This window comes from Cavia porcellus, unplaced genomic scaffold (genome assembly GCF_034190915.1).
Source record: "Cavia porcellus strain 051 isolate PalLab524CR breed Dunkin Hartley unplaced genomic scaffold, mCavPor4.1 scaffold_31, whole genome shotgun sequence".
Taxonomy (NCBI): domain Eukaryota; kingdom Metazoa; phylum Chordata; class Mammalia; order Rodentia; family Caviidae; genus Cavia; species Cavia porcellus.
In genome coordinates, this window is record NW_026947514.1 from 42,227,254 (window position 1) to 42,242,660 (window position 15,407).

The following is a 15,407-nucleotide window of genomic DNA, read 5'->3' on the forward strand; positions in this document are numbered from 1 at the left end:
CTTACTCCAAATTTTGTGTGTTAGGAATATAATTTGCATGGGTTTGGCAGTCTCAACATCTTGAAAGTACCAGCTGCCAAGGTGTGTGTGTGTGTGTGTGTGTGTGTGTGTGTGTGTAATACTGAGGATCGCATTCATGACCTCGCACTTAACAGCCGGCTGCCCAGCTCTATCTCCAGCCCACCTACTGTCTTTAGAAAATAAATACCTTTATGCTTCTGTATAAGTAGTATTTTGGACTCAACTGATTACATAAATAAAATAAGATTCTTCAGCAAAATGAAAAATTATAACTGTAGGTCATCTTTAAAGAAAAGAATTCCAAGTTATGAAAGGAAAAATTAAACTCTCCCTGCCCCCCTCCTTTTCATCTTTCAAATGTGGCCTGTTGTTTTATGCTATAAAGTTTTCCACTTTGGTTTTTTTGGGAGAAAAAGTAAATTCAAATTTTTTTTGTCTTTTGAGCTAAGTCTCCCTATGCAGTTCCGATTGGCCTTGAACTCACTTTGTAGCTCAGGCTGGTCTTGAACATACAGGGATCATCCTGCCTCAGCCTCCAGAGTGTTGGAATTACAGACATGCACCACTACACCTAATTTACAGTCTTTTCATCTCAATATTTCAGGGATTGTTTTGACAGTTGATAAACTGGCTTACATATAAAAATAAATAATTACATGGTAGGTCTTAGGATATCTTAATGTAAAATCAATTTATGTCAAATTCCATTTATAGCATCTGGAAATTTGCCTGTTTTGGCCAACAAATTAGGCCTGCATTTACTGCTGACTTACTCTAGCACAGCATGTGTGTGGGTACCTGTGTATTCCAGTGCTCTCCGGAAACAGGGGAGACTTCATTTCACCCAGGAAATGCATTATTAAAGAGCAGTATGAAAAAAGGCAATGGGTGAAGAGCATTATTGAACAATGAATTTTACTTCCTCAAAGTACTTACTTGCAAAAAGCTTTGTTTTTATTTATGATTCACATTTATTAGGCTCACTCTTTCAGGGAGCTGTGTTTCCCATGGCAGGTAGCGTATGTCTCTCAACATGTAAACACTGGAGTGAACGTATGTGATCCTAACCTATTCACATCGTCCTGTAAAGCCCTGTCTGTTGATACTAGCCACTCCTGTTGTTATTTCAGACTCCAATCATGTCAGTTGGTCTGTCTGTCTGTCTATGTCTGTCTCTCCATCTCTCAGGATAAACCAATGAGAACACTTCGTTTCAGTGTTCGTTGAGGCCTTTGGCGTTTTAAGGATCACTGCATCAGTTTTCTGGCTTATCATGCTCCTTCTTGCTCACATCTAGAACTACAAAAATGGTCAAAGGCAAAGCGCTGCTCCTCAAAGAACCATTTTCCTCTGACCAGGTGGGAGGGCCCTGACCCCCTCTCCATGTGACCAGACTGGTCTGTCACAGGCTTTGGCCCCGAGTTGCTAGCAGTGCTGGTATAGGGCTCCATGGATGTGGCACTTGGATCTCATCAGTCCTCATCCTGTCCGCTGTCAGGAGCAGCTGCTGAGTCAGTGCAAGGCCACGTCTCCCGAAGACAGTAGAGCTCAGGAGACCCTGATTAACAGGAGGCTGCCACCCTCACTGCTCAGTTCTCCAGTGTGCTTGGCGACATGAACAGACTTACATATGTAGATATGCTTTCAAGTCACACCACTCTGTGTGGGAAAACCTGGCTTCACCCCAGTTTTCCAAAAGAGATGAGATAGAAGAGGAGGTTGTGTGTTTGGTCAGCTTAATATATTCTGAAACACAATGAAGTCATTCCTGCAGACTTGAATATGAACCTTTCACTTGCTTGGCACAGAAGAAGGTAAAACATTTCTGCTCTTAAATACCCGTGACCTCCTGGGGACACAGGACCTGCACATACTTGAACAGATGACAAACATCAGGCTAAGACCCCTTGAGTAATTGGCCCAGTCCCACAGCCAGCCAGTAAGGCAAGAATTCAGCCCAGTGCACCACACAGTACGCTTTGAGAACAGAAGCTTGATTTACAGAGATAGAAGTTCTGCCTTCCAGGAGCTTTCCATGTAACTGGAGATGGAATTCCTTGGGATGGATGCGCATAAGCATGGGAACTTGCTCCTTCCCCCACTCCTGTCGCAGCCTCTCATGGTTCTTCTCGGCTCTAAACGAGTGGGGTCATCTCTTGGGACCAGTGCCCCAACCAGCCCAGCTGCCTTGTGATTAGGAAGCAGGCTGACCATTAGCACTCTTGCCCTCTGGGGTCTGTGCTTGCTGGCTGATTATGTGCCCACTCCCAATCCAACACAGTGTGTGTAGCAAATTCTTTCCAAAGTTTCCTAGGAAGCTCAGTGGGCCAGTCAGGATGGGCACAGGAGAGGCCCAGTGCCTTGTTCAGAGCCCTCACCTCTAACAGGAGGCTTATCGTTTTGATTTACTAGGAAATCCTGTTATAATTTTGATGGACATAAATGGGCACTCAGTAACTTTCTTATAACTATGGATCAGGCACTTGTTTGAAATACAGCTCCTTAAAAAGGTAGACTGCTTCAAAGAGTGCGTGCACACAACATAAATTGTGCATTCCTTTAGCCACCTTCTCTCTTTAGAAATAGCACTCATGCATATTTTATACATAAACTGACAAGGGTGGTGGAGACCTCATCTTCCCTGTAGCAATTTGAATGAGATTGATTAAAGATTTATTGCCTAATTATACTTGTCATCCTGACATAAATGTCATTAGTTCTGGAAAAGCATGTTTGTCATATCAGGATTATGTCTAATTAATACACTCAATACCTAATATATACTTAAAGCCAAAGAGAATCATTGGCTCCAAAGCGTGTGTTACGGGCTTCATAGAACTGACAGCAAGCATCCGGGTCACAAGGCAGTGCTAGAAGCGCAGGAGAGAAGTGAATTTGAGAACCAGAGGTGCATACCCTGCATCACCCTTGGCTTTGGAGGCAGTGAAGTGGTGCTGGTGGCCTCAGCTCCCTCCGTGGGGAGCAATAAAGGAAGTCACTGAAGAGGCAGAAAGAGTTTGTAGTTCACTTATAGTTGATGAACTCAGATTCAGACTTAGCGGTCTTGTTTGCTCAGCTCAGAGTACGCTGGCCAGGCTGAGCTCTGCAAGAGTCTCACCCTTTCCCTAAGCACACATGAAGCCGAAGCTCGGCATAGCATGCTGAATAGTCACACTGGATGAGCCACTTCTTCGGCCTGCCTTCTGAGGCACGTGCTGGCTTACTGAAGGGTTACTCTGATGGGGGTGCAGCTTTCCATGGGATGCCATGGTCTGCAGGCAGCTGTCGTAAGTCTGCACCTGCTTGGTACCCTCAGACTCAGTTCATCCTGCCCAGCACCACAGTGCAGACTGTGCTTGGAGTAAGAAAATCATTCTGCAATTATTTCCGGGCTGCTGCAGTAACAGCAAACTAAGTCCTCTACTCACAAGTGACCATGCTTCTACCACAAATCAGAAGTGGTTTTTGAACAGGAAAGGCACATTCATACCCTCCTCAGACAGTTCTGTGTGTTCTGAACAGCAATGAAAATGCTTCTGCAGACATACATCCAGTAATAGAACACATGCATTTACTAATCAGAGCCTCTGAGAGATTGGTCTCCTTATGTTTGCAGTTCCATTGGATCTTTTTGCAGCAGTCATTTGGTGCAGATACTAAGTTGTATGATGAGCTGAAATGTTGAAGTACAAATTAGAGTCAACAGTTACAGTAGCTGAATGTAGGGGTGTAGCACCTACAGACTGCTTGGCGGGATCTATCTGCACATAGCCTCTCAGGCTGTGCTGCAGTGTGCCAAGCGGCTGCCACCACTTGAACAACTGCTGAGAATGCAGGCTCACGTTGGGCTTCTTGGCAGAAGTCAAGGGCAGGCCATGGCTTCTTGAGTCCAGTGTGAGGACTGCTGCACATTGGGCAGCTGTGGGTGCCCCAGCCTCCCTGGAGAGCAGATGTTGGGGCCTTAGCAGAGGGAAGAGGGTCCTTGCCCCCTGAGTTCTCAGGAGGACCTGGTGATGGATAGTGTGAGGGCCTCCACACTTGAGGTTGAGGCCAGGAATACTTGGAGTCTGGCCAGAAAGAGTCCTTTAGCACACAGCCACACTCTCCCCTCCGCCCCCCTGAGAGGGAGACACAGTGTGAATCACATTTGTGAGGAACACAGAAAAGACTGCAGGAGGGCAGCCTCCAGAAACAGTTGCTGGGGCAGTCACACTGCTTATGGCCCTGCAGCTCTGTGATAGTGTCCAGGATGTCTGGACAAAAGGCATTACTAAACCCCTGAGTAACTTGGTTCTAAGGAAGAGTTGTAATAGATGAGCTATAGTTTTGGAGGAAAATAATGCTTTTCCTTTCATTTGAAACTGAGACACGTACACAGACACAAATGCACTCCTTAACTGAGGGAGACTTCAGTGTAGAAGGGTGCACCTCCTTGTTCTATAAGACTGGAGTGTCATGTGGAGCCAACTGTGGCTGCATTATTTCTAACCTAAACAGCTGGTTTCTTCCCCTGCCTTCCCATTTCCCACACTTTTCCTGCATCAGATGTGTGAAGATGAGAAGGTGTCCCTGTGACATGCTTGATAACTTTGTACAGCTTTGAATGAATGCTTTAGAGATTCTCATTATCCTTACTAGTCTACAGTAGTAAGCTTATGAAATTTCTTCTTAGCCTTTTAACAACTAGAGACTGCTCCAGTAAAAACAAATACTTGCTGTAACTCTAGACGGCCTTGTAAGGGTGCTCAGGCACCCACTGCTTCCTTTAGGAACAGTGCCTTACAGTGCTCCTGCCCCAACCCATACCCTTGGGCACAGGCCAGGCACACATAAAAACAACCACCTCTGCTATGACAAGTCACAGAAGATAAGAAAAACTGCTCTGACCCCAACAGGCCTTGAAAACAGATTATTACAGTTGTCTCTTGTATCAGCAAACTACCCCAAAATTTAGAGACTTAATAGAAGCCCTCTAGGTGATTCATTGTTTGCTGGTCCAGAATGCGGGCGGGGTGTTATGCGTGGTGGCAGCTGGAGCAAGAGGTGTGCCTGTCACTCGCCGCCTCCTCCTCCCAATGTGGCATCTTCCAGAGATCAATAGACATGTAGCCTGGGTTTTCTGCAGCATGGTGGCTTCTGAGGGGTCAGTATGCCTGTCTGAGGACTCCAGAAGTGACAAGTAGAAGCCCTGCCGGGCAAGTTCATGTGTCACTTCCACTGGGTGCCCCTATGGCTGCCATCGTGTGAAACAGGAAACTGCTTCAGATGGCAAATAGCAAAATACTCAGCCAGAAGCTTTTTAGTCACCTAAAAGACCCTTTCATCCAAGACGTCTAGGGATGGTAGTTCCATGATTGGCTCAACATCTCCAAGAGCGGTGCTGCCAGGCCTCGCTCTGAGAGTTAGTGGACCCCTCCTGCAGTGCAGGATGGTACCGTGCGTGACACTTGGTAAGGACAGGAGGGAGGCATCTCCACCACTGTGTCACACCCTGAGGCCCGTACCAGAGCTCTTGGAGTCCTGCTGGCCAAGATGCGGCCCTGGAGGAGGCCAGGAGGGTGAGTGTTGCTGCTGTGGGGTTTTTCAGGGAAGCCAGCATAGCTGGCAGAGAGCGCAGCCCCAGCGCGTCCCGTTACGGCTGCCTGGTGTGCTTTCCCTTCCCTCACAGGCTCTGCAGTCTCACTTGGCAGCTGTACAGAGCTACCATTAAATGGGTGAAATGACAATTACAATAAACCAGTATTTTCTGAAACCAGTTCATTTCTCTGAAGGCTTTCTGCCCTTCACTTGTGGTTGAGAGCTACCCCTACCGCTTCTTAACAAATAAGAGATTTTGCTATTTCCCTTACACTTTAAAAAGATTTGCCCGAAAGCTCTCTGGATGCCATGAAAACAGATATCCCGTTATGCAGCAGCCCTCCTGGAGCCTTTGCATGTGTGCTGTAGGTTTCTAATGGGAACAACATTCTAAGGCAAGAGCCATGTTTGTTTTAAAGTGTAGAAATTTGGAAATTCTCTGATGCTTGCATGAGCCCTTCCAGCCCACCTACAGGGCTTCTTTTCCTTTTGCCCACCTTCCACAAGTCCAGACACCTCCAAATCACAGCCCTCAACCTCGACTTCCCTAATCAAAGGATGCAAAAGTGTGTTTTCCTAACGCAGGCCAGTAACAAACTAAAAGCTGGGGAAAACTGGAAATCATAAATTGTCGTTAAGTGGACTCATCATTCAGGGTCTCCTGGATCAGACATTCAAGGCTTCACGATCTCAGCATGGCCCTCTTGTGTTCTGCCACTGGGCAAGGTTCTCATCTGTTCTGGGAGATTTTGAGGCGCGGCAGTCCTTTCTAGGTAAATGGACTCTCTCATGTGTCAAGTAGGCTTACGTTGAATCACGAGAATACTTCTAGAATAAAATGTCTTAGAAGAATTGAGTCCTGGAACCATGTAGCACCTATTAAACAGCTGTTTCTGACACTGCACAGAGTGGTGTGAAGCGTCTGTCTCTAGGACACACCTGTCCAGGGCTGGACGGGACACACAGCTGTAGCACACCGATTTGCTACTGGCCCAGGGCAAAAGGTTTAACTGTTCACACAGCAGGTGTGTCCTGGAGTGGAGAGCAGTGTTGGTGATCACTGTGAGAGGCTCTAAGCATGCATCCTTCGCTTCAGGCCTCTCTGATGTGCCCCGCTCCAGTAGCTCCCTTCAGGTTAGGGTGCTAGGCTGGAGCTGGAACCATCATGCTGAGGTTTTCTGCTGTAGAACTGCTGAAGGCTTGTGCAGACAAACCTTCTTATTTTACATAATGTGTTTTCCAAGACAGTTTTGTTTCTTGAAATGTTGGTAAGTTGAATCCATTTTAGATACTTTTTAAGGAACCCAAAAATAAGTTATTATATAATCACTCCTTGAATATTGACTTTGTAAGTTTGAGTTTATTTTTCTAAATGTAGGTTTTTTTCACTAGCTATAAACATCAACTTCTTGTTTTATAATTTAATTTTTCCCAACTTTATTGAGGTATAATTGACTTACAAGTTTTCAAAATATACATGATGATTTGTATAACATTATGCAACGATTACCATAATCAGGTTGATTAACGTTCCATCCAATCACTGCCCAGTCCTAAATAAATAGTTCTGTGGTAAGTTTGGCTTTCAAACAGTGTTACACCAATCGCACTGAATTTATCTGATTCAGAACAGTGAAAATCCATTAGTATAGCTGAGCACTGTAAGAAATATTTTTAGATTCCCAACAATACTAAAGATCTATATTATCTTAAATACTTGCATTATTTTAATAAAGCACACAAAGTAAAATAACAGTGTAATCATAAAGTTCCTAGGATAAATCATTAAATAACCGTTCATGAAATTAGCCAGGCTAACTTCCAAGATGATTTGAAGTGTACTGTTTATTGCTCTAAGCAATTATAGTTGTCAAATATAAATGTTAGAGTACATTTTCATTAGCGTGCTGTCTATGTCCAGATGCTTCTAAATGCTTTTTTGGTTTTCATACAGTGTCATCATCAATAAATGTTTAGTAGCAAGGCTTATTAAAGTTTTATTTATTAGCCTTAATGAAATAGTGGAATAGTGGAAATGAAGATAAGTTAAAGTAATGGAGAAAATATAATTTGGAGTAAAATTTAAATCAACTTCTTTGTTAATATTAAAATTATATGACCACAATTTAAAATATGTTCCAATATATCATTGTGGGTATAATCCAGTCATATCTTATCATTCCTAGATTATTTTTAAAAGAATATTTGAGATTACAACAAAATACAGATATGGCTATCATTAACTAAAAGTATTATAGAAATCCTTATAGAACATTGACAATTTTTGTCAGTGATTCTATATATGCTTATAATCTGTAATCTGTGAAAAAGAATATAGAAAAATGTTAGTGATTTACCTACAATATCAAATAAATTTTAAATCATTATAATTAAACTTTCTATCCTTGCATATAGGTGACTTGGAGAACTATATGTTTTACTGAGAATGTGATTAAAACAAGTCTTGCAACTAATAAATAACTTTGAGTTGAATAAAGTATCATTTGCAGTAAGATACTGGATGAGGCCAGATGGTAACTGTCAGGTCCTCTGACCAGGGAAAGAACCCGGGTCAGGCTCTGCCTGATAAGAACATGCACACTACGCAGGTTCTGCCAGGTCATTCTTCACTAGGGAATGAATGTGAGACACGTTGTTGCAATGAGGTTTTAATATTTTTATGTTTTTTATTTCCGAACTAGGCTATCAGCTGCAAAGGCCAGCACAGCATCTCCTACACTTTATCAAGAAACCAGACGGTGGTGGTGGAGTACACACATGATAAAGACACGGATATGTTTCAGGTAACAGCTGGCTTTCTGAATGCAAAATCGTTCAGTTTTCCCTTTACTTCTGTATTTCAGTGTTGAACCAAAACATCCAGCACAGTGATATTTGGTGTTTACCCAGGGAAAGAAATAAGGATGATATGACATTTATTCCTACCGTACTTAAGTTTTGAAAGATTAAAAAAAAAACCTTAATTCTGAAAATATAAAAAATTATAAGGGCCACAGTCTTACATAGTAGAATAAAAAGTAGATATTAATAACATTAATAAATTTTTTAAAGCCAATCACTTTTAAAAGCTAATATATTGAAAATACTTCCAAGTAACTCAAGTCAGTGGAGACATAAAAAGTACAGGGCTACCAGGCAGCAAGATTACATGATATGCCAGCTCTTACTCTCCTGCAGATATTGTGAAGTGCTTTTATTATAATTTAAAAAGATAAAATATCAAAGCAATAAACATTTATCTCAAAAGTTTCTTTAAAAATGATAGTCATTAAAGTATAGGTTGGGTTAAAGAGCAATTTTAGTGATATGTAACAGAAAACCCAGAAATATACCAAAAGGATGCCAAAGAGAGGACTTAAAACACCGCATCATCAATTAAGGAATTAAAAGAATCTTTATACATGTATACAAAAATTTGCTACTGTAAAACAATTGAAGGTTAAAATTTACTCTAGTAAAGGAAAAAAGCAAAGATAATTTGGGAAGAAAAAGACACTGGATTTCTGTAGAGAATTAAATCATTAAATAAATACAGTCAAAAGACATGTCAGATAGTGATGACAGATGGATACAGTATGATATGCTCTGCTGAGATAAATTCTTTGAAGAGAGGAAGTATTTAAATGTAACAATAAAGCAACAAAAGTCCTGGAACAAAATTTTAGTGACTTTATATTCTTTGGATAGTGAGTGATTAACAGTGTATAAAGAAGTAGATTTTACTTTATACCGCTTATTTTTCTTAATGTGAAAAAATGAAAGGCAAACTAACCACTGACAACTTAAGAAACAAATCAAGTAGGTAGAATGATACCTGCAGCATATATTAAGCACTTTCCCACACTTTAAGAGTAGTCAAAAAAATGCAGATTTCAGAAGAAAAGATGACTAGCCAATAAGTATATAAAATAATTTAAAAATATCAAACCAATAATAAATTCAGTATGTTTTATATATATACTAACTAAAAAATACTGCAAACAAAGCTACACTTCCAGCAGTAGGTGAGAATGGGCACCAGGGGGCACAGTTAAATACAAAACACCATTCAGTCAATGGTGAATAATGAACAGAATGACAATAAAATAAGACAAAAAAAGATGTATGCCCAGTTTGAACTTCATTGTATGTGCACACACATAAACTAGAGAAATGAGACGAGAAAGGAGTATCCCAGTGCTCATAGCCTGTCTTCTGTAACATCTTGCCGTGCATTCTTAACCTGGACCACCACCGTCAGTCACATTGAGCATGATCAAAAAAGAAATAAAATTCCGCATCACTTTTAGAAGTAAGCATAGTGGTCATGCATTTCAGTATCTTAGACTGCCAAGAAGAACTGCCCTAAAACAAAGGTGTCTTTCCTCTTAACTTTTCTCTCAAACTTTGAGAGAAATATCTATTTTTCCATATGTTTAGTAATTAAAAATTAATAGCAAAAACACTATAAATCAACCATCTGATGGGGACATTATTTTAGGGTCTCATAATATTTTAAGATTTTTATACAAATATACTATTAGAAGAAAACATGGGAAAGTGTTATATAACTTCAAGTAGAAGAACTTCCTAATTCTGAAGCAAGACTCACAAATTGTGAAAGAAATGATTGATAAATTAGTTTCAGAGAGTTAAGTTTCTGTGCAGCCAGAGATGACAAAGTAAAAACAAAGGTCAAATGTCAACTGGAAGAAATATTGACAGTTGGGATTGCTAAGGGTTAACATCACAACTACATGAGTACTCCTAAGATCAGTTAGAAAAGACCTGCCACTGAGCAGCCAAGAGAGTTAGGGATTTGATGGATCATTCGTCCAAAAGAGAAAACAAATGGTTCTTACAAAAGAAAATATACTCAGTGTCATTTCTAAAACGAGATGTTCTGTGGTACCTATTACAGTTATCCCGGTATCCTGCTGTGAAGTTCTGTACCATTTTCACTGCATTATCTCGATTGGCTTTGTTCTATCTTGTTCTGTTGTATTTTATTACCTTCAAAATAAAAAGAGAGAGAGAGAGAGAGGGAGGGAGGGAGAGAGAGAGAGAGAGAGAGAGAGAGAGAGAGAGAGGGAGGGAGAGGAGGGAGACGGAGAGGGAGAGGGAGGGAGGGAAGGAGGAATATGGATTAAAATCACAGAGTTACTATTTTTTACTTACTAGGTTGGGAAAAAAAGATCCAACAGGTTTTTTCAAAACTACAAGGGAAACAGACACTACCCTACATGCTGTAAATTGATTTAAACTCTGAGGGGTGGTGATTTGGAAACAGATATGAAAACTGTGCAATGCCAGCCTGCTGTGAGACTCAGTCAGCTCTTGTCTTTATAAAACTCTTCTCTTTCTAGAGGTTAGGTATGTGCAAAATAAATTTGTATAAATAGGGGCCAGTTAGTAAATTGGGGAACAGAAAAAAACAGGCTTTTTAGGAAATAGGAAAAACTCAGAAAAAGCATCAGACATACTAAATAGATTGAATATTGATGTTGTTAAACATATTAGTCTCAGCAGTAGTGATTGGTTCTGTTAATATTACTTAATGTTAAATGTTAACTAAATAATGTACTATAGACAATAATGTTAAGTATTACATTGTGTCAAATCAGTATAGTTAAATGGTTTAAAATGCTTAAGTGCATTGAAAGTTTCTGGGACATACAAGATCTTGCTCACATGGCACTTTGTTGGAGAGGAGACAGGGGCAGTGGAATGCAGGGGTCGCTTACACTGTTTGGTTTCAGGATTATGCGAGTGTGTTATTACAAAAGAAAAGCTAAACAATCCTGTGACAGACATAGTCACAAATACAGATAATAGTTATTTAATGCCTGTTTGGACTATGCAGAAAAATTATCTCACTTGGTTAAAACATTAAAGAGGTTTTACTCACAGTGTTATTCTAATGTATGCTCTTCCAAGGTCCCTTTCTCCCACCAGAGAAAACCTTGTGCTAACTACACACATGCAGCACACACATGCACACGCACACGCACACACACACACACACACACACACACACACACACACATCCATTTCTATTCACGTCTTCTCTTTGAAACTCAGAACCCTGGGCCTTTGGGAGGAAAAGGGACTTAAGCTAAGCTTAGAGTAGACTTTCCTCATTCTCCACATGATACCAGCCCAAGCTCTTCAAATAAAACATGGTAAGCTCAGCAAAAATGTATATACTTCTTAAGAAAGGGTAACACATTTGTTGCTTTTCATAAAGTAATTTGAGTCCATCCACAGACTAATGGACATGTGGAGGATTAGTGCGAGATCATTTTAATGTAAATACAACTCGAAGAAGGCCTTTAAATGTTTTTTCCCTTTCACAGGTTAGTATGTGTAGAGTCTGCCACTGAGGACGAACCACTGCGGTGCTCATGGTCCCCTAAGATAGACTCGGGGTGCAGCCTGTTCAGTTTAGCTGAGTATGTAGAAGCTGAATATCAGAAGCAGCCGGAAAAAGGCCAGGGCAGAAGTGAAGACAGGACTCAAGTGTGAGAGAGTCTAGATTAATAAATTCAGATCAGAGCTGACTAATTGTGGGAGGGCAGGGGAAAATGAAGGAAGCAAAGAAAGAGAGCCCACTGCAGACATAAAATGTAAGCAGGACGTGGCTGTGGGAGGTACGAGAGGAGTGACGGACTTCCCCAGCACTCCCCAGGCAAGGTGAGAGAGAGACTTGTGCATTCAGCCCCCGGGGCTGGAGGCTGGCTGGGTCCCAGTGTGCATTCCCGCCTGACTTCTGCAGTGCCTGGTATTTTGAGGGTGTGGTTGGTTGAGTTTGTATATATTTTACTCTAGTTTACGATGGTGGCATTTAATTAGCACCCATTTAGTTCAAGAAAACCATTAGGGTTTTTTCTCAGCAGGTGACTTGCAAGGCGTGTGTGTGTGTGTGTGTGTGTGTGTGTGTGTGTGTGTGTGTGTCTCACAGGGCCCAAGCTCTCCATGGTCACCCTCCACTCATGGTTTTTATCTCTTGGGCATCTGCTGGGTCCAGCTGTGCTCTGTTTTCTGGGGAAGCGAGCTGCTGCTCAGCCTCTCTGGAGCTGAACAACTGCTGTTGTGGCCAAAGTACAAGGAGGTGGCGGGTGGAAAGGAAACCATAGTGGAGAAGCAAGGTGGTCGTGGGTACGTAGCACCCAGGCTTCATGGAGGCGCTTTCAGAGCAATTGGAGGGTCTGGCACGGGACCAGTGTAGTCTTCTCATCCAGAGACACCACTGTGTGGAGAAGCTGTCCCAGGTGAGTGTGAATGCAGGGGATTTGGAGGCAGAACTGACAGTGACCAGACAGCTGGAAGGGATCAGAGAGATGACTGGGGTGGGGTGGGGGTTTGTGTCAAGAATGAGTCTTGAGTTTGACTTGTAGCTAGAGCCAGCCGGCCACAGTCAGTCACTGTCACGGGGAAACCCAGGAGTGAGAAGGAGCAAGGGTCCTGTTACTCAGCGACGCTTCTTCCTGTCTGTGGTGATGAGTCTGTTACCTGGGGCTTGGGAGCGATGGGCTTTGGCTTATAAATGGGACTTGATGTGATAGGGAAGAGGCCAGAAAGGCAAGGCATGGAGCTGTACATGCTTACTGTTCCAACACTAGGTACAGGGTTGCTGGCTGACTCCACATGCACTGGAGTTTTGGGGCCCTTTGCACAGGGTTCCAAAGGCAGGCAAGTGGGAAGCCCAGCAGGAGGAACTGAGGGAGTTAAGAGATGGGCAAGGAGATGGAGGTGGTGATGGTGACAGGTTTTCCAAGAAGAATTGCTGGTAAGGGAATCAGCCTTGGACCAGAGCTGGAGAGCTGTCTGCAGGTGGTCGAAGAAAAGTATTTCTGAAGAAAGGAAACTACCTAGGGTACAATGGTGCGTGCCTCTAATCCCAGCACTCTGGGAGGCTGAGGCAAGATGGAAGTTCAAACCGGCACAGTGCTTGCAGTGATACAGGAGTTAATGAGCACAGAAGTGGAAGCCTCTATAGCATTTCAGTATTGCTGAGACATAAGCAGAAGAACACCTCTCTAGTGCTTGCTTCTATTATATTTTTCAAAAGCATCAGTGATAGGTTGGAAAAAACAAAACTATTCCTTACCTATGATCAGCGCTCTAAAAATATCAGAGCTTCTGTGCCATCAGAATGTCGGGTGCAACTCACAAACACCTTCTGTTGCCTACATGGCTGCCTTTAGAATGATACGGAGCTGACCCAGAACAGTACAGGGGGCGCTGCAGGGTTCTCACACTGAGTCTGCGGTGGGATTGGGACTGAGCTTTCTTTCCTCTCAGTGAGGCTTCTGTCCCAAAAGTCTGTAATTTTCCTGGCACTCAGAAGTGTAGATGTAAGTGGAAGCAAATTGATAAACAAATCTTATGTGGCTAGTCAGGTGAGATTATGACAGAGTAATTGATCCTAGCAGTATGTTCCAGTTGGAATAAAATTTCACGTTTTATAGTCAATTCAGTTAATGCATGAGGACATTAATTTAATAAATTTGGATACACTCAGAATGTGGCTTTGCTAGAGGAGAATAATTTCTGAAGACAGAAGGGGGCAGGGACCAGAGATGGAACTCAGTGATGGAGAGCTGGCCTGCCATGTGGCAAAGCTGGCCTTTCACCTCCAGTGCTCAAAAAACAGACAGAAAACCAGAAAAAACACAGTGCAGAGGTGTGGCGTTCTAGAGGAGGGCACTGGAGCTCTGAGTGTTTCTAAGAGCTTAGGAGGGCTTTGCCTTCTCCCCCAGGAGGCTGACAGAAACTGGGACAGAGATTCTCTTTGTCAGGGCTTTGTGAGATGACCAGGGGATTTTAGAACTTTCCGCCTTTGTTCTACTCCTGAACTTTAATGGAATAGAGAGGTCCAGGACGGGCATGCTCCTCAGTTCAGAGAAGATTTTATTTATACTTTTCCACATTTGTTAAGGACTTTGTCATAAATGTTTGTTACTTTTCTAATTTTTTGTGTGGTTTTTAAAATTGGTACATTTTAGATTTGTATAATGCTAGCACTGATCGTGGGGAATTTGCCCTTGCATATCATGCCCCTGCATTAGCCCCTCTTCCACTGCTTATTTACAAAAGATTTGTTTTTTAATTCTACTATCTTTTTTTGTCCCTTCTTTTCCTTTCCTCTTCTTTCTCCCTTATTGCCCTTCTCAGTTGAACATTTGTCCCCACTTCCCAACATCCATTGTATATTTTGACCCTTATTTATGCTTTTGGTGTATTACAAAGGAGAAATGATGTGGCATTAAAACCTCTGTGTCTCATTTGTTTCACTTAAGAGTACAATCTCAAAGTGCATCCAGTTAGCCAGAGCCCTCTCAGGTTTATCCTCCTTTATGGCGGAGTAGTGCTCCACTGCATAAAAAAAACACGTCCTTATCCATTTATTGGTTGCTGGGCATTTGGGTTGTTTTCAAGATTTAGCTGTTACAAATTGTGCTGCTGTAAACATGGGTGCACATATATAGATGTGATACCATGTCTTTAATGCTTCTGGGAAGATGCCCAGAAGAGCAATAGCTGTGTCAAATGGGAACTCTAAGCCTAGTTTTTGAGGAGTCTTTACACTGCCATCCACAGTGGTTGCACCAGCCTACCCTGCCAGCAGCTGTGGAGAATTGCTTTTATTCATAGGCCCTCACCAACATTTGTTATTGGTTGATTTCTTGATAATAGCCATTCTTTTCTGGGGCAAAATGAAATCTCAATGTTGCTTTAATTTGCATTTGTCACATGATCAGTGATATTGAACATTTTTTCATGTATTTTTTCTCATTTCTATTTCT

General features: G+C 42.1%; 1 protein-coding gene across 2 annotated transcripts in view; it reads left to right on the plus strand.

Moving 5' to 3' along the window:
• Peli2 (pellino E3 ubiquitin protein ligase family member 2) overlaps positions 1-15,407 on the plus strand; it is a 145,315-nt gene that overhangs the window by 113,993 nt on the left and 15,915 nt on the right. For both annotated transcript variants that reach the window (XM_063241128.1, XM_003472490.4), the window contains one exon: positions 8,301-8,402. In XM_063241128.1, coding sequence (XP_063097198.1) covers positions 8,301-8,402 — 102 coding nt within the window. The remainder of the gene's footprint in view (positions 1-8,300; positions 8,403-15,407) is intronic.